Source organism: Gymnoscopelus microlampas (assembly GCF_963454915.1).
Source record: "Gymnoscopelus microlampas genome assembly, chromosome: 13".
Taxonomy (NCBI): domain Eukaryota; kingdom Metazoa; phylum Chordata; class Actinopteri; order Myctophiformes; family Myctophidae; genus Gymnoscopelus; species Gymnoscopelus microlampas.
This window is the reverse complement of record NC_139950.1, coordinates 7,752,292-7,770,020: the sequence shown is the minus strand read 5'-3', so window position 1 is coordinate 7,770,020 and position 17,729 is coordinate 7,752,292. Positions and strand designations below refer to the sequence as shown.

Here is a 17,729-nt window from a genome sequence, read left to right as displayed (position 1 = left end):
TACATGTCACACAATGAACAATTGATATGCATCTAGGCTCATTCCTATGTTAATATTTAAAGTTGTTTTAGATCTATACATGTGCTTGCGCGTGCTCCTGGTCAAACAGGTTCCTGCACGGCATGCAAGGCCGTCCCATGAGCAATGCAACCCTGCATGTGGTGCACCACTGCTGCCTCAGTCCCCAGTGCCATTCTGAAATGTTCTATTGAGAGAACAATAATGAATAATGATATTCTATCATTATACTTTTATCTGACCACTCTTTGGTGGTGAATGGCATAATAACTTGGCAAGATCGCTTCTGTTTTGCTGAAATTAAGAACTATGTCTTGAGTCATTTTGAAGAAAAGTTTGATAAAGTGTTTTATTAAAGCGCTATTATTTTTGCATTCTAAGGGGGTTGATGTTGATGAGAATGCCAGTAAAAAAGATGCAGACAAGCTATCTGGTGCCAACACGCCCACGGTTTCCTGTCACTTTGACCGTAAGTGTTCCTACTAGTTCCATGCTATTTCACTGGCCCTGATTAAACATGTCTGGCCTCACTCCACTTCTTTCCAGGAAGACTAGAAAGTGGCACTCTGCAGAGCGCATACCTCCGCCAGGCTTGTTGGCCTAGGCAGGGTGGGGTCCATATAGGGTGTAGCCATCAGGACCCGAAGAAGACACAGGGAGTAAATAGAGTTTCTACGACATATGGTTGAACTTTTCATTTCATTCACATTAGTGCTGCTCTATGGCAAGTGTTTTTAGAGATTGTGTAGCGATTTGTGAGAGTTCCTACTGGAGTAGCAAAAAGTGTGGAAAATGTAGTTATGAGCCGAGGAATGTTGTATTGACCTCTAGTTCAAGAGCTATAGGACAAGGCCTGGCGGAGTAATTACATTTTGGGGAAAATATGTTAAAATAGGCTGACCTTGCTAATTAGCAGTGTATCAAGCCTGATGTAAGATTACATTTGTTGTTTTTTCTATGGGTAAGTTGTTATTATGGTTTAATATGCTGATACAAATCATCTCCCTTCAGGGTCATACATGTATCATCTTAGAGTCTATGTGTATCAGGCCAAGAATCTCTGTGCCATGGACCATGACAGTTTCTCAGGTAAAAGAAGAGCGACAACTGACAACTGTCAGTCTGTCAATCTTCCAGTGCAAAGAAGCAAAACATTATAACAATTTGTCATAATTCAAGTATTTTTCTCACACACATCCAAGCTCACACATTTAACCATGTTGGTCTTCCCCAGATCCCTACGCCCATGTGTCATTCCTGCATGTCAGTAAGACCACTGAGACCATAAAAGCTAATCTGAACCCCACCTGGGATCAGACACTGATCTTTGAGGACGTTCAAATCTATGGAGAGCCACAGGCCATCGCCCACAATCCTCCTGACGTGGTCCTGGAGCTGTATGACAAAGATCAAGTGGTATGCGAGTTCAACCAGACCACATCACACCTGATCTCCACGACCTTCACTGGCTCCCAGTCAAAATACTGATCAACACCTACAAGACGCCCCCTCCCTTTTCAGACTTACATTCCCCACCTAATTCTACCCCCCCCCCCCCCTTTGACTTTTAACTGTAATGTTTGTGTTTGCTTAGTGTTTCACCTTTTTAACTAGTTATTTCTTAATAGGGTGTTTTTTAGTTTTACCTTAGCGACTTTGAGTACCTAGAAATGCGCTATACACATTGGATGCATTATTATTATTATTACTTTCATGCTTCCAGAAAACTATATAAAATATGTTCTATTGCATTGTAAGAGTCATAGTTTACTGTCAATATGATTTCCACTTTTATCAGTCTTTGGGTATTATTGCCTGTGTCTGGACTTTGTGCTCAATGCTTATCTTATCTTATCCAGGGTAAGGATGATCCCATGGGTCGCTGTATCTGCCCTCCTGTAGTGAAGCTGAACCCAGGTGGGGCCGCCACGCCGCAGTTGCAGTGGTTGCCCGTCACCAAGCTGCAGTGGTTGCCCGTCACCAGGAAAGGCCGTGGCGCCGGGGAAGTTCTTGTGGCCGCCGAGCTCCTACTAAAGGACAAGGTAGAGAAGAACACATTTATACCCAAGACTGAATGATACTTCTTCCAAATGTAATTTAACCCATTAAAACCGGGAACGCATCTGTGTAACCACTTTAACCATTATTTTGTACTGTACTTTGGCTATTCAAACAAGCAGATATACAAGCTCACCGAGTGCTGCACTATGAGCTTGTAGATCTGCTATTTTTTTTTAATCTTGAAAATGTGTGCAAATCTTTGAATATATATATATATTTTTTTAAAGCAAACATTTTAACTCAGATCTTTGCTTCTAGTGGTCCCTGGAACAAAATATTTTGAGATATTGGTCCACGACCAAATACATGTAATTTTGGGGGCCACTGACATGAAAAAGTTTGAGAACCACTGATATTTTTGTATACCTGCAATATTTGAATAGCCCAAAGAAATCTAAAATGACAAGACGCGTTCCCGGATTGAATGGGTATGTAAGCATCAGAGTCTAAAATTATACCATTTTGAATCTAAAACAAACGCTAACGTTAGGCTGCTTGACCTCCAGGGCACTGAAGAAGACCTGCCCCTGGTCCCTCCCAGGCGGGAAGACCTGCCCCTGGTCCCTCCCAGGCGGGAAGATCTGTACCGGGTACCTCCGGGCATCAAACCTGTGGTGCAGCGTACTGCTATAGAGGTACTGCCCCCCCCCCCCCCTTGCTTTGTGCCGGTCTCTCTTATCTTCAACTTGAACTCAACCTCACTGTATTTTTCACGTCACAATTGCGTGAGGTTGTACATATTTTAACTTTTTTGAAGGTGAGGTTTTTTATTTTGTATTTCTTATGGCATAACTAACCCTTCAGGGGTGGTTGTGGTTATAATGGAAACAAACAGAAAGCCCTCACAGGTTCTGGAAAGTTTCAGGTTATGGAAGATTCTGGGTTTCCTTTTGTAGCCTATTGTGTGTGTGTGTGTGTGTGTGTGTGTGTGTGTGTGTGTGTGTGTGTGTGTGTGTGTGTGTGTGTGTGTGTGTGTGTGTGTGTGTGTGTGTGTGTGTGTGTGTGTGTGTGTCCAGATCTTGGCCTGGGGTTTGAGGAACATGAAGACCTACCAACTGGCCACGGTTTCTTCCCCCAGTTTGATAGTGGAATGCGGCGGTAAGATTGTTCAAACCGCTGTCATCAGGAACTTCAAGAAGAACCCCAACTTCCCTGGATCTGTGCTGCTCCTCGAAGTGGTACTACTGGCCCTCAGCATGTGTTGAACCTGTCGTACAGTTGTATTTACTGGTTTACCCATCTAGATATTCAGTGTATCCCCTCACAGAGTCTTTCCTCTGCAATTAGGACCTGCCTAAAGAGGAGATGTACACCCCTCCCATTGTGCTGAAGGTAATCGACCATCGACCCTTCGGCAGGAAACCCATTGTGGGTCAGTGCACCATCGACTCCCTGGAAAAGTACCGCTGTGACCCAACAGTGAGCAACAGCAATGCTGGCATGTCTGCTAGACGTAGACTGGAATCTCTCAAGGCACGTCCCCAGGGAGATTTCGTCATCGACATTGAGGACAGAGCCCGTTCCCAGGGAGGTTTCGTCATCGACATTGAGGACAGAGCCCGTTCCCAGGGAGATTTCGTCATCGCCATTGAGGACAGAGCCGTTCTGAAACGAGAGGTAAATAATGCACCTGTCACATAGAGGCAGATCAAAAACAAAGGTTCATATTGTACTTAATCCCTTATTAAGGGATGAACAGGGGGATATTATCTCTCCCCTGTGCATCTGCAGGCAGAAAATATATGTGAAAATATATACAGATAAAGCAACTAAGAAAACAAAATATATACGGTACATTTCCATCTTATAGGAGGAGGAGGAGGATGTAGACTGGTGGAGTAAATTCTACGCCTCCATTAGAGAGCAGGAGAAGTGTGGACCTTACCTCAGAAAAGGATACGATACCTTAAAGGTGAAGACATCATAGTTCTCCAAATGTAGTCAAGACAACACCATAACACCAGACTACTGTGCTGTGTTCCCATGAAATCCACATCTCTTTGTGTGTGTGTGTGTGTGTGTGTGTGTGTGTGTGTGTGTGTGTGTGTGTGTGTGTGTGTGTGTGTGTGTGTGTGTGTGTGTGTGTGTGTGTGTGTGTGTGTGTGTGTGTGTGTGTGTGTGTGTGTGTGTGTGTGTGTGTGTGTGTGTGTGTGTGTGTGTGCGCGCGCCTCAGGTGTATGACCGTGAGCTAGAGGAGGTCCCAGACTTCCAGGGTTTGACTGATTTCTGCAGCACCTTTAAACTCCAGCGAGGAAAGACTGAAGATGATGGGAATGACCCCTCAGTGGTTGGAGAGTTTAAGGTGACGAATGATGCATTTAGTAGGAAACTGACTGAATGGGTGAATGTAAATGAATGGGTGATTGTAATGCACATTATAAAGTGCTTATCATCTGTGTACAGCTGCTGTTCCTGGCAATGGTCTGCCCTCTGGTGGTGCTTCTTATGAACTTCAATCTGGTGGTATTTTCTTACTGTTGTTGCATACCACTCTTCTCTTTTTATTCCAGGGCTCATTCAAGATCTACCCCCTGTCTGATGACCCGGCTGTGCGTGCTCCTCCCCGTCAGTTCAGAGAACTGCCTGACAGTGCTCAGGAGTGTGTAGTCAGAATATATGTGGTGCGCTGCATTGACCTGCAGTCCAAAGACGACAACGGAAAGGTAAGACTTATATAAAGTTAAGTAGCTGAAATTAAAACAACCATCTACCCCTTTTCTTGATTCAAACTATACTACTACATTAGATGTGTTTTCAAATAGGGATGCACCTGTAGGAATAATTACAAAGACAGCAAATATACAAATACTAGCGGTTTGGGCCCAAACACATACGTCGCACCGCCAATCCGACCAGTCATAGTGTCGGGGGCTTTGTCAGAGTACCCGTTAATTATTGTCGGTATCAGCCAGAGAAGTGGGAGTCTATCCCCATTTCATAATGCGCTAGACCCCTGGGAGATGGCTGAGGTGGAGCGCAACACCTACTATCAGCTACCAGTACTTACTGCATGACTTGCCGCACCCAAGTCGTGCTACTCATATGCTGAGTTGGCGGTGCCCGGGATGTGATTATGAAAAGCTACAGTATGTCCCTTTTCTTTGTGCTAATTTCAGAGTGACCCCTACATTAAGATTACTTTGGGAAAGAAAACAGTGGATAACAGAGATAACTACAAACCAAAGACCCTCAATCCAGAGTTTGGGAGGTGAGACAATGATGTTTAAACGTTACATAAATTCTACATTGATTTTGAGTGATTTTATTTTCCGATTGCCATTTTCTTTGTTTAGAAACGAATACACATTGCATTTTATGTCTTCCTTTTTTGTCCAGGGTGTTTGAGCTGTCCTGCTTCCTGCCTCAAGACAAGGATCTAAAGGTCGCTGTGTATGACTATGACTTACTGAGCCGTGATGACAAAATCGGTGAGACTGTCATCGACCTGGAGAATAGACTTTTTTCTCGGTTCAACTCTTATTGTGGCCTGCCACAGTCTTACTGCATGTGAGTAGATACTGTTGGTGTATCTTTATTTATTTTTTTATTTTATTTTTTATTTAACCTTTATTTAACCAGTAAAATCACATTGAGACCAATGTCTCTTTTACGAGTGCGCACTGGCCAAGAGAAGAGGCAAATAAATGTTACACAGCTCTGCCAGTAACAACATAACAAGACATAACAAAGACAAACATGTCATCCATAATACCAAAAATCTACTACCAATAGCACCAAATACAGACTAATTATTAAAAGGCTAATAACAACAATACATCATAAAACTACTAAACTAATACAAAACTAAGATCACAGCATTTGCTACTCGTCAAAGCAGGAGCAATGGCTGGAGAATGTGCCCATGGCAATCCTCTTAAAACTCACTAGGGGGATCAAAGAAGCCAATTTTAATCCAATTTTATGTGCATGTGTATGTGTGTAGTCTCACAAACATGATCTTCTATGATCTCCACTCTATCCTAGTACTCTGACTGATACTGCCGATCTATTTCCTATATGGAATACACTACAGTTCTTATAATAAAAGTCAGAGGTTTTAAAATTTCAAATCCGTATTCATTTGTTTCAGCTCAGGGATCAACCGATGGAGAGACCAGCTGAAGCCTTTTCAGATCCTCCAGATCTTGGCCAAAATTAAGGGCATCCGACGAGCTCCACGCATAGAGGCAGACGGCAGCTCACTGTCCTTTGCAGGAAAACAATACAGCCTTAAGGACTTTGGTACTTTCATTCACTAATGCAATGATCTTAGATTTTCTCCACTTCTCAAAATTGCATTCATATAAACCTCCTGTGGATCTGTTGCTATCTACTGTGTGTGTGTGTGTGTGTGTGTGTGTGTGTGTGTGTGTGTGTGTGTGTGTGTGTGTGTGTGTGTGTGTGTGTGTGTGTGTGTGTGTGTGTGTGTGTGTGTGTGTGTGTGTGTGGCACTGATAAAAAGTGGTTCACATTCAAAATGGAGATCCGACCAAATAGTATATGTAACAAATAATAAAAGGTACATGAATTGGAAGAAATTTCATTTTTGAAACGGAAACTAATGTCTTTGACAAAGGCAGAGAGACCATTAACTTATACAGTGTGTTGTTTTTGTGTGTGACCCCCTGTTCTGTGTACAGAAGCTACCACAGTGATCCACCATCATTTAGGCCCAGCCAGAGAAAGGCTGGCCCTGCATGTTCTCAGAACTCAGCGCTTGGTACCAGAACATGTGGAAACTAGGACCCTGACCAGCTCATACCAGCCAACACTGTCCCAGGTTAACAACACACTGGGGTTAAACTGCATTACTTATTTTTTAGTGGCAGAAAAGTAACCCTACACATGCATGTTCAGCTGTACATATGCAGGTTAGATATGGATATAGGTACTGTTGGTAGATATGATTTATTGATGATAATGGCTTGTGTCACAGGGCAGAATTCAGATGTGGGTGGACGTCTTCCCAAAGAGCATGGGCTCACCAGGACCTGCAGTTGTCATCACCCCACGCAAAGCCAAGAAGTAGGATTCCAATGACACAATCAAATTTAAAACAGAAATGAGGTTCTGTGACGTGTCGAGGATTTAAACATGATTGCATGTTTGAAACAGGTACAGCTTGCGGGCCATCGTGTGGAACACCACTGATGTCATACTTGATGACATAAGTATAACCGGAGAAGAAATGAGTGACATCTATGTGAAAGGGTACTTGGTGACTTGTGTGACTTTTTACACAAATTCTGTTCATACACCTTTTTCAATTTCATACACAGTCACACTGAATAAAAGATGGCTGTGCTGTGTTTACCAGATGGATGGATGGCAAGGAAGATGAACAGCAGAAGACGGATGTTCACTACAGGTCCCTGGACGGTGATGGAAACTTCAACTGGAGATTCGTCTTTGAGTTTGACTACCTGCCTACTGAACAGCTCTGTCTTTTCTCACAGAAAGTAAGTATGATCATAGAGCAGGAGCTCAGTGCTGAGTGAAGATTTTAAAGGACAATACCAGTGGTCTGGCATGTTCAGTCCATTGACTACAACTCATGGTATACTTGACATTAATGCCTACCTTGCCTTATGCTTTGGAAAAACTTAGGTATTTATGTCATTTGGTAGTTTTTTGTGGAAACCATTGGTTTGACATGAACTTGCAGAAAGATAGTTAATCAAATACACATTTTTTGTTTTGGACATAGTTATGTTATTGAATTTGAAATAGATTAATTGAAAATAGTCTCTGGATAAAATGTGATTCACAAATAAAATTAAAACATGCATGACCTATCAAGAGTTTGGTAGCATTTTTTTTTAAATTATTATTTTAACTATTTAAACTTTTAAACCCATTATTGGAAAAATGGTCTATCTTTTTGTAGCTCTGTGAATTAACAACTACTATACGTATTTTCTGGAGAAAATTTGAACTTTTTTTTTACAGGAACACTTTTGGAATCTGGATAAAACTGAATCCAGGATACCTCCTAAATTGTTCATCCAGATATGGGACAATGACAAATTCTCCCTGGATGACCACTTAGGTAAGGTTCATCATCAAAATTATAAAGTGGACAAAGGGGGATACCATAACTATTGTATCCGAGTACATGATGTTTAATATAAAATGTGACACCTGACGAAGGCCACAGAGGCCGAAACGTGTTTTTATACTGCTGCATAAATACATATTTTTCTGGGAGCATTAAGACGGTGTGCGGACCTTCTCCCTCTCTACAATGTTATTTATTCTGATCTAGCACCCGTCGAAATAGCCAACTTATGACCGCTTTTAATATAAAATATGAAACATCTGCCCATATCTCTGATACAGGAGCAGTTGAGTTGGACCTTCTCCATCTCATTCCTCCTGCCAAAAGCCCAAAGAAGTGCAGCCTGAAGATGTTACCAGGAATGGCATCAAGCTCAGCTGTCAGCAAAGTACCACAGTCCAACTCTCTGTTCTCCCAGAAGTCTGTACGAGGCTGGTGGCCGTGTGTGATCCAGCAGGATGGGAAACCTGTGCTTGGTGTACGTTTAAATTCACTATAGTCCGGGCGTTCATTGCAAATGTAACACTCCCCTCCCACAGCTTCTATAACATTTAAAAACATAACATACACACAGGCGCAGACACTTTGCTTGTTAAGATTGCACACACATATGCACTCATAAATGTACATACACATGTACATTTTTTTCTTTTTCTCTTTTGGAACTGTGACACTATATTTTAAGCTGATAAATTATCTTTGTGGGGTTCTCTCTCTTGATTGGATGAAATTGGTATGCCACATGAAAATGTATTTTCTGTTGACTAAAGAGATGGGTAGACCCCTGTTACTGAACAAACAAAAAATCACTTACAGCTCTTTTACAGTCTTCATTTAGTTTCTGTACAGGATGTGACAGTGTTTGTGTTTCACAGGGAAAAGTGGAGATGACCTTGGAAATAGTGGAGGAGAAGGAGTTGGAAGAAAAGCCTGCTGGAAAAGGCAGAGATGAGCCCAACATGAACCCCAGACTGGACCCTCCCAAGTAAGACTATTAACGCATTAAAACAGTAACAATAAACCACATGAACCCTGGCGTCCCTATTCTGGGGGCAAACGTTCGGTGAAAATAGCCGATTCTCAAGCTCACAACGTGTTGCGTTTGTGAATCTGCTATTTTCGGCCAAGATATTTAGTGTAGAGCGAAAACGGTGTATGGGCCGGTCAACTAAGTATAATGGTTTGTGCTTAATTATATTGTTTTTAAAATGGATCTAATTCAAGTGGATGGCAGAGTCCACACCACAAGTGAAACAGCGACAGTGGTTAACAATATCATTATATTTATAGTTATAATTATAGTTATACAGTAGTTATGGTGGTTGGTGTGGGTGACCCTTAAGGCAATTAAGTCATTAAAGCATGTATAAATTGTACTTAAGTAAATGTACTTAGTTACTTTCCACCACTGAACGTAACTAGCTATTTTTTCCCAGATAGTAAACGCAATATAGTTACTGACATTTTAGTTACTCATTACTTTATGTGAAAAGTTCATGATCCGACTTGTTCTACTCTCACACTAGCCGTCTGCCTGTCACTTCACCCTCCCCGGCTCCCCTCGCTGCACAGCTGCGGGCAGCGGGGCCACTCGTTCGGTGTTCAAACTGTTGTTAAGAGGGGACGATACTAGTAATTGTTTACAATAGTACGTCAACAATTTCTCTCCACTTTGTTTCTGTTCACCAGACGCTCTGAGGCGTCATTCTTCTGGTTCGCGAGTCCTTACAAGACCATGAGATTCATAATCTGGAGAAGATTCAAGTGGACCTTCATCATTGGGATTATCCTCCTGCTGGTTCTCTTGTTCCTTGGGATCATGTTCTACTCTCTTCCTGTAAGAGCATTTATATATTATTACAGTATATATTTATATTGTGTGTGTGTGTGTGTGTGTGTGTGTGTGTGTGTGTGTGTGTGTGTGTGTGTGTGTGTGTGTGTGTGTGTGTGTGTGTATATATATAATATATTCTGTGACACATGTTTGAATTTATGCCATTATGCGATGTAATCCGAATTGGCCTCTGTAAATCATGTTTTTTCTGTTCAGACCTTTCACATCATCACTCTCACAAATGTATGTTTTTTGTGCACTCAAATGAAGGCTGTGAAATAAAAGCTGTCCCCTCATAGTCCAATAATCCATTAATCGATCGTGTTGGTCTTAGTCGACGATCAAATCAACAAATCGATTCGTCTACAAATTCCCATGACTATAAGTCAACTACTAAAGAATCTATTTGGGCACGGACAGCCCTACAGTGTGAAATAATTTTGTAAAATGAATTCTTTGATCCCCAGAACTACATCTCAATGAAGATTGTGAAACCATATTCATGAAGAGCAGAACAGAGAAGGTGTTTTTTTTCCTGTGGGATCATGAGTCTTCATTAGACTCCCACTGTCTGAATGAAGTCCCCCGTGGAAATACAGTGGTTAGCACTTGAGAATGGCAGTAATACCATCTGAGTGCCTCTGTGGTGCCACTGTGGTACCACCACTACTTGGTGGTGCCGCATTTGACACCTTTTTTTTAAGGTGTAGTGTGGCTGAACGGCCACCATGTGGCACATGTGAGTCCATGAACTCTACAGTACAGTATTAGCAACAGGGGAAGGGTGAATGCATTTAAAGTTAATGTTATTTTTATTTTTTGTAAACATAGAAAATAAGGGAATGAGTCCTTAGGAGGAATTGAAAGTAGCAATTATTTCTTTAAACACAACTGTGTTTCATGGTGGAAGAAGTGCACAGACATTTTACTTAAGTAAAAGTAGCAATACCACAATATAAAAATACTCTATTTTATATTTACTTATTTTTAAATATACTTACCAAAAGCTAATGTTCTACAATGTTTGAAAGTAGCCGATCTAGCTTGTAGATCGGCTATTTTCAAATGGCTGTGGTATAACATAGGGCTAAAGTGGTTAATATGTATGTTTTATTATATAACAATTTATATCTGCAGAGTAACTAAAGTTTTCAAATAATTGTAGTAGTGGAGTAAAAGTACACTATTTGCCTTTGCAGGCGTTGTGGAGTAGAAGTGAAAGTACACTAATACTCCAGTACAGTAAAAAGAAAACACTTCATCATTTTCCCCAAGGTTCTATGGAACCCAAATAAAATACTCTATTACAACTAAAAGGCCTGTGTTCAAAATGTTACTTAGCCTAAGTAGCCTAACTAGTAACTAAAGTTTTCAAATAATTGTAGTGGAGTAAAAGTACAATATTTGCCTCTGCAGATGTAGTGGAGTAGAAGTAAAAGTACAGTAATACTCCAGTGAAGTAAAAAACACCTCAACATTATTCAATAATTTCTAGGCGCCCCAGACTGGAATCAAACCCTGCTCTGCAAATTGTAAGGCCATCCTCTACTCCACTACACTACTGGTACAGTGATAAGTCTGTGGGGTCAGGACGTGTCTCGTTCTCTATGTTCTGTGCACTACTCCTTGGAAAGTCAGAGATAAAAAGCATGCAGCTCCCAAAGCTGCTACTGTCTGAGAGCAGTAACTAGTAACTATAGTAGTCAACTAAAAGCATAATATAAACTACTGTCCGGCACAATTATATTGTTTTAGAATGTGAAACAGAGTTAAATGAACACAGGAGAGTATATTGTACTAACTAACTAAGGACCCCAATTTAAACAAGCCATATGGCTTTCTTATTCCTATTTAGCAGCCGGCTTCCTATTTAGTCAACCTTGGATTTGAACTGTACTTTCATGTGCTCTTTGTCTGCAAACTTCTAAATAAAGTATTCAATCAATCAAAAAACTTTTCATGGTTGGAAAAACAGAGAGAGAATGAGTGTTTTCATCTGAAGAATTGCTGGGATCCACAGAAAATCATTGCTATCAGTCTGTCTGTCAACGACATGCAAATTAACTGGTTTAGCACCTTGGCCAGGGTCTTTTGTTTCTCTCGAGCCACACTTCATTGTCATCACAATGGACTTAGAGCCCAGGAGTTTGCCCTCCCCCCACACACACACACAAGCACACTTTTTCAATTGCAGTTTGTTTTCATTTGATTTTAAGTGGATTTGCTAGTTTCGTTTTTAGCTTGTGAAAAGGCTTAGTTTTAGTTGAGTTTTTAAATTAGTTTCAGTGTTAATTTTAGTTGTATTATTGTAAGGGTAGTCAGGGGCAATATTCAACAAGCTCAGAATAGTGAAAATGGCAGATCTACAAGCTCACAACACGTTGCATTGCTACAACTGCTGTTGTCATCGGCTGTGTGGAGACAGAAATGAAAACTGATTCAGATTTTTTGCTTAATCATTCTGAATCAGCTTTGCTTAATCATTCATCAAAAGTTATGAAAGCTCTAATGAAGGAACGGGACTCAACTGACGTTGACAGAGAAGCATCAGAAAGATTCATCAGACTTACAAACATCCCATCAGAGAGAATTTGATGCATTTGGGGTTGACCTTAAAAATGCAGTCGATGCCCATAGTACTGAAGACAGAGAGAAAAACTCTAAAAATGTAATGAAAACAAAGTGCAATTGAAAACATGTAGTCAAACAAAAATACAAATGTGTGCATGTGTGAGGATAAAATCTCTGTTGATTTATCTCTGAGAGGGTAGCCTAAAAATGTATGTATCCACTAGTAAAGTTACTCTGGTTTGGTAACAAAATGTAAAGTGCGTTATAAATAAAATCCATTATTATTATTATTATTACTCTCAGAAAGTAGCAGCTTTGGGAGCTGCCAGCTTTTTATCTGACTTTCCAAGGAGTAGTGCACAGAACATAGAGAACGAGACACGTCCTGACTCCACAGACTTATCACTGTACCAGTAGTGTAGTGGAGTAGAGAGTGGTCTTACAAGTTACAGAGTAGGGTTTGATTCCAGGTTAGGGCGCCTAGAACTTACATTTGCATAATGTTGAGGTGTTTTTTTTACTTTACTGGAGTATTACTGTACTTTTACTTCTACTCCACTACAACTGCAGAGGCAAATATTGTACTTTCACTCCACTACAATTATTTGAAAGCTTTAGTTACTTTGCAGATATAAATTTTATATTATAAAACATACATATTAACCACTTTAGCCCTATTTTATACCACAGCCATTTGAAAATAGCCGTTCTACAAGGTAGATCGGCTACTTTAAAACATTTTAGTACTTTTGGTACTTTAAGTATATTTTGATGCCAATACCGTTGTACTTTTACTCAAGTAACATTGCACTGTTACAGCTGGAAGTGTAACTACACCTGCAAAGGCAAATAGTGTACTTTTACTCCACTACTACAATTATTTGAAAACTTTAGTTACTTTGCAGATACAAATTGTTATATAATAAAACATACATATTAACCACTTTAGCCCTATGTTATACCACAGCCATTTGAAAATAGCCGATCTACAAGCTAGATCGGCTACTTTCAAACATTGTAGAACATTAGCTTTTGGTAAGTATATTTAAAAATAAGTAAATATAAAATAGAGTATTTTTATATTGTGGTATTGCTACTTTTACTTAAGTAAAATGTCTGTGCACTTCTTCCACCATGAAACACAGTTGTGTTTAAAGAAATAATTGCTACTTTCAAAACCCACTGAGTGCAATTTACCAAAATACTTCTTGATAATATAACCCATACAATTATTTGTTTCACTTCTCAACAAGTTCAGCTTCAATTGCAGCCTCTGTTGACTGGAAGCAGCCCTGTCTCAAATAGACACAACATGCCTGTGTCTGGGCATTAGTTGCTCTCTACCGCCATCTAGTGGCACCACAGAGAAAAAAGCGGTACCGCAAAAGTAGGTGGTACCAGAGAGGCACCAGAGGGGTGCCACCCCTGACATTCTGAAGGTACAACCACTGTATGCAACAATGTTTTCTCAGCCTCCAGTGTTCATTGGCTGGTATTTTCTCTCAGATAATCATTGCTGTCTTATGTATTTTTTTGCACTCTTTGCATTACTTACACTCGCTTTCTTGCTTTTGAACAAGGTCAATAATTATCATGACATGATCATTTTAAGTAAAGATTTTAATTCTGTATTGGTTTCGTTGTATTATTTTACACCGTGTGCATGTGTTTTTAGTCGATGAGAATGCCGTAGTTTGCAGAGATATCTATTGTAACAGTAGTCGTGGTTGTTATTTTTGGCTGCGTACGTCATCTGATTCTGACTGAAACGTTTCTCAGACACCCTGTAATACACCTGTCCTGAGGCTCACCTTCACCCTGAAGTGGGACAAGAATGGCATTTTGCCTTCATCAAAGGCCAGCAGAGACAGTTATTCTTCTTCACGTCAGCTTGAGGAAGCTCAACATCTCACAGCCCATCCTGGTCAAATTCTGCTCAGTCGCCATCTAGAGTGGTGGTGCTCAAAGTGGGGTCCTTGAGGGGGTTCCAGGAAGTCCCCAGCTAAATGAATTAATATAGCATCAAAACCAGTTTAACAACTTTATCGGCTCACAATGGGCAGTAGTGGACAGTAACGTTGTAAATTTACACCTTATCTGGAGTCCACGTTATGTAAAACGTACACACAGACATTAAAAAAAACATCCATTTTCAAATGCTTACTGTGTTTACCAAAGACAAACTACATCTCTGCTTACAGGTTCTATGAATGCATTGTGAATACATTACAGCAATGCATTGATATATAAAACAATAATTTACTTTTACTTGTACTTAAGTATTTTTAAAAGCATGTACTTTTGAATACTTATGTATTTAAATGCAATTACCTTTCTACTTTTACCCGAGTAACATGTTGACTGAGCTACTTTTACTTGTAGTGGAGTAAATTTGACCATTAGTATCTGTACTTTTACTCAAGTACTGGGGTTAAGTACTTCGTCCACCACAATGCGTAGTGATGTGATGTGATACATTGTGAACTTGTAGATCTGCTATTTTCTAAGAAATCTTGTGAAAACATTCAATTTGCTTTGACTATTTTTAACAGCACAAATCTTGTATGGGGGTCCCTGACATAAATATTTTCAGGTGGGGGTCCACAGCTAAATACATATTCATTTGGGGGTCCTTGACATGTTGAGAACCACTGATCAGAGTGGTGGTTCTCAGTGTGGGGTCCCCCAGGGGTCATTGAAGTTGTTCCAGGGGGTCCCCAGCAAAATGAGGAACAGTTTAACCACTTGACAAGGTCAACATGTCGTGATGAGCCTATGACATGCACAAAATAATTGAAAAGGGTTCATTTCACTAGAACTTCACCAGCTATCAGGTCATCCAATGAGAGAATGTGCTGTATAAGAATGACTATTACAGATGATCATAGGTGTGTCTCTCCCCACCTCACCTACAGTTCTGTACTAAAAAATATCTTCTCTTATGGGGGTCCCTGGCAACAGATCTATTCAAATGGGGGTCTGTAGCTATGACCATCAGTGCCACGACCACATCATATCTCTAATCTCTTGAACAATAGTACCACCGTGTGTTCATTTTAAGAACAACAATCATCTGACAAGTTCTTTGACAAATCCACAGACTAAACAAACACTAAGTTTAAAACTATATCACCCCACCCAAGCAAACTTTGCCAGCCCTATTCAATACAAAACGTACTAAACACATAAGCGTCAGTTAATTAAATGTTGTACTGACTCATTAAGGGGATTGGGCGGGGGTTTGGAGTGACAAGGAAGAGTTGTGTGTTGTGTTGTGTTGTGAGTGTGGTCCACTTTAACCCTGTACTGTATGTATGTATGTATGTATGTATGAATGAATGAATAAATGTTTATTTATTTCAAACATTAAAAAACTAAACACAAAATGATCAAACACTGAACTTGCCTACTAGCAGTCACTTGGTGTTGGATAATCCAGTTGTTCTCAAACCTTTTCATGTCAAGGAACCCCCATAACTCTGAAAGTATACAAATGGAACCAAATGGGCCCAAAAGTATTTTTGGTTCCATTTGTATACTGTCAGAGTTACATACCTGTAAGGGTCCATTTAGAACCCCCTCAAAGAAACCTGAGGGTCCCTGGACCCCACTTTGAGAACCCCTGGGATAATCCACCACACTGAGAACAGTATGGTGAATGGCTGGGTGATGTGGACAAAATCAATTATCACAATATTCTTTGACCACATACGTCCATATCAACATTGTAATACTAGTGTATTGTGACAATACACATTTTCTTTTTAATTTGTCAAAAATCAAAAATACCTCAAATAGCTACAAAAATAAATATAGTTAATGCAATATCTGCCCAGCGATAGTATGGGAACAACTTAACAAACTACCCAGCTGGGTCTTGGCCTACATTGAAGAGTTTTGAGGTTTCAGGGCATAAAAGCAGTTTTATGCAGTAGAACTGAACACCTTAGGAACACCTTGGTAGTGACATCATCTGTCCCCCACACCCAGCCCTCCTTTTGCTGTAAATATACCTTTTGATGCTACTTAAGCTTTTACCGATATATATTGTACTGTATCTGTATGCATTGTATGTCTTGACTGATGAATTGAGTACAATGGACCACAATGGAAACAAGCTCCTGGGGTTATCCTTTTTGCATAACTTCTTTAAATGTACTACAATTACTGTTGACAAACGTGTTAGTAAAGTATTCAATCAATCAAGTGTGGCATGTGGGTGATTGCTTTTCATTCAGGTGCAGTGAGTGTACCAAGAAGCACAACTTCTCTTTACAGTCATATTTCAGTTCTGTTATAAATGATGTGATTGTTAAATGCTGATTTATTCTATTGCTGCACTTATTGTAGGGAAAAATCATGTCTAAAATAAAATGTTGATCCCTCATTGTGGGCTATCTGGATGCATGTATAGACCATATCTGTAGAGGGCGCAGTGGAGTAAATACAATAATTTCCATCTGGTGGACATATTTTATTTTCTGGACAAAAAGTGTATTATATAGAGAAGCTGGGGTCCTGAGACGTTTCCCACCCTGGACTTTCAACAAGACAAAACAGCCTATGTTTCAGTGAGTAGCAAAATAGATTTTGCTACTCTTTTTATTTTTGACTAAAGTTGGAGACCTCGCACGGTAGTGGAATGTTCGGTCTATGAGCAGCACGCCTGGCAGGGATTGATGGATTTACTTTATTTAGAAGTTTGAAGAAAAAAGCACATGAAAGTACAGTTCAAATACAAGGCCAACTAAATAGGATTTATAAAGCCCAAGAAAGCACATTGGCTTGTTTCAATTAGGGTCATTTTGTACTCAATTCATAGTGAGGTCAGAGAGAAGAGAACTCACTAACGCTCTGGACCAGGGTGGGTGCCCATTTCGTCCACTCACTGTATAAAATATATTTTATTTTATTTTCCTGAAAATGTTTGGGGAAGACAACAACAACAACAACAACAACAACAACAACAACTAAAACCTTGTGGAACAGGTTAAAAAAACGAAACGGTCCCATAAAAACAGGTCCGCGACTCAAAATGGGTCGCGACCCCTCGTTTGGCAAGCACTAAATAGAAGGGAGGAAAAAAAAGGAAAAAGCCTTGTTCCAAAAAGAGGCGGGGCTTAAATTCCAATGTGGGACGAGTCTCCTCCCACTACGTCACTTCGGGAGAGGCTGCCGAACACAACA

The 17,729-nt window shown here is 40.2% G+C and overlaps 1 protein-coding gene across 1 annotated transcript in view; it reads left to right on the top strand.

The window, feature by feature from the left end:
* LOC311058425 (myoferlin-like) overlaps positions 1-10,544 on the top strand; it is a 47,508-nt gene extending 36,964 nt beyond the window's left edge. Inside the window, exons 28-49 of the mRNA XM_084075861.1 lie at positions 400-487; positions 1,030-1,107; positions 1,253-1,434; positions 1,878-2,060; positions 2,586-2,714; positions 3,096-3,257; positions 3,367-3,696; positions 3,893-3,991; positions 4,253-4,381; positions 4,590-4,742; positions 5,196-5,287; positions 5,416-5,586; positions 6,170-6,321; positions 6,720-6,859; positions 7,016-7,104; positions 7,195-7,290; positions 7,397-7,538; positions 8,029-8,128; positions 8,419-8,615; positions 9,013-9,122; positions 9,827-9,974; positions 10,439-10,544. Coding sequence (XP_083931987.1) covers positions 400-487; positions 1,030-1,107; positions 1,253-1,434; positions 1,878-2,060; positions 2,586-2,714; positions 3,096-3,257; positions 3,367-3,696; positions 3,893-3,991; positions 4,253-4,381; positions 4,590-4,742; positions 5,196-5,287; positions 5,416-5,586; positions 6,170-6,321; positions 6,720-6,859; positions 7,016-7,104; positions 7,195-7,290; positions 7,397-7,538; positions 8,029-8,128; positions 8,419-8,615; positions 9,013-9,122; positions 9,827-9,974; positions 10,439-10,477 — 3,009 coding nt within the window. The 3' untranslated portion in view covers positions 10,478-10,544. The remainder of the gene's footprint in view (positions 1-399; positions 488-1,029; positions 1,108-1,252; positions 1,435-1,877; positions 2,061-2,585; positions 2,715-3,095; positions 3,258-3,366; positions 3,697-3,892; positions 3,992-4,252; positions 4,382-4,589; positions 4,743-5,195; positions 5,288-5,415; positions 5,587-6,169; positions 6,322-6,719; positions 6,860-7,015; positions 7,105-7,194; positions 7,291-7,396; positions 7,539-8,028; positions 8,129-8,418; positions 8,616-9,012; positions 9,123-9,826; positions 9,975-10,438) is intronic.
* The last annotated feature ends 7,185 nt before the right edge of the window (positions 10,545-17,729 follow it).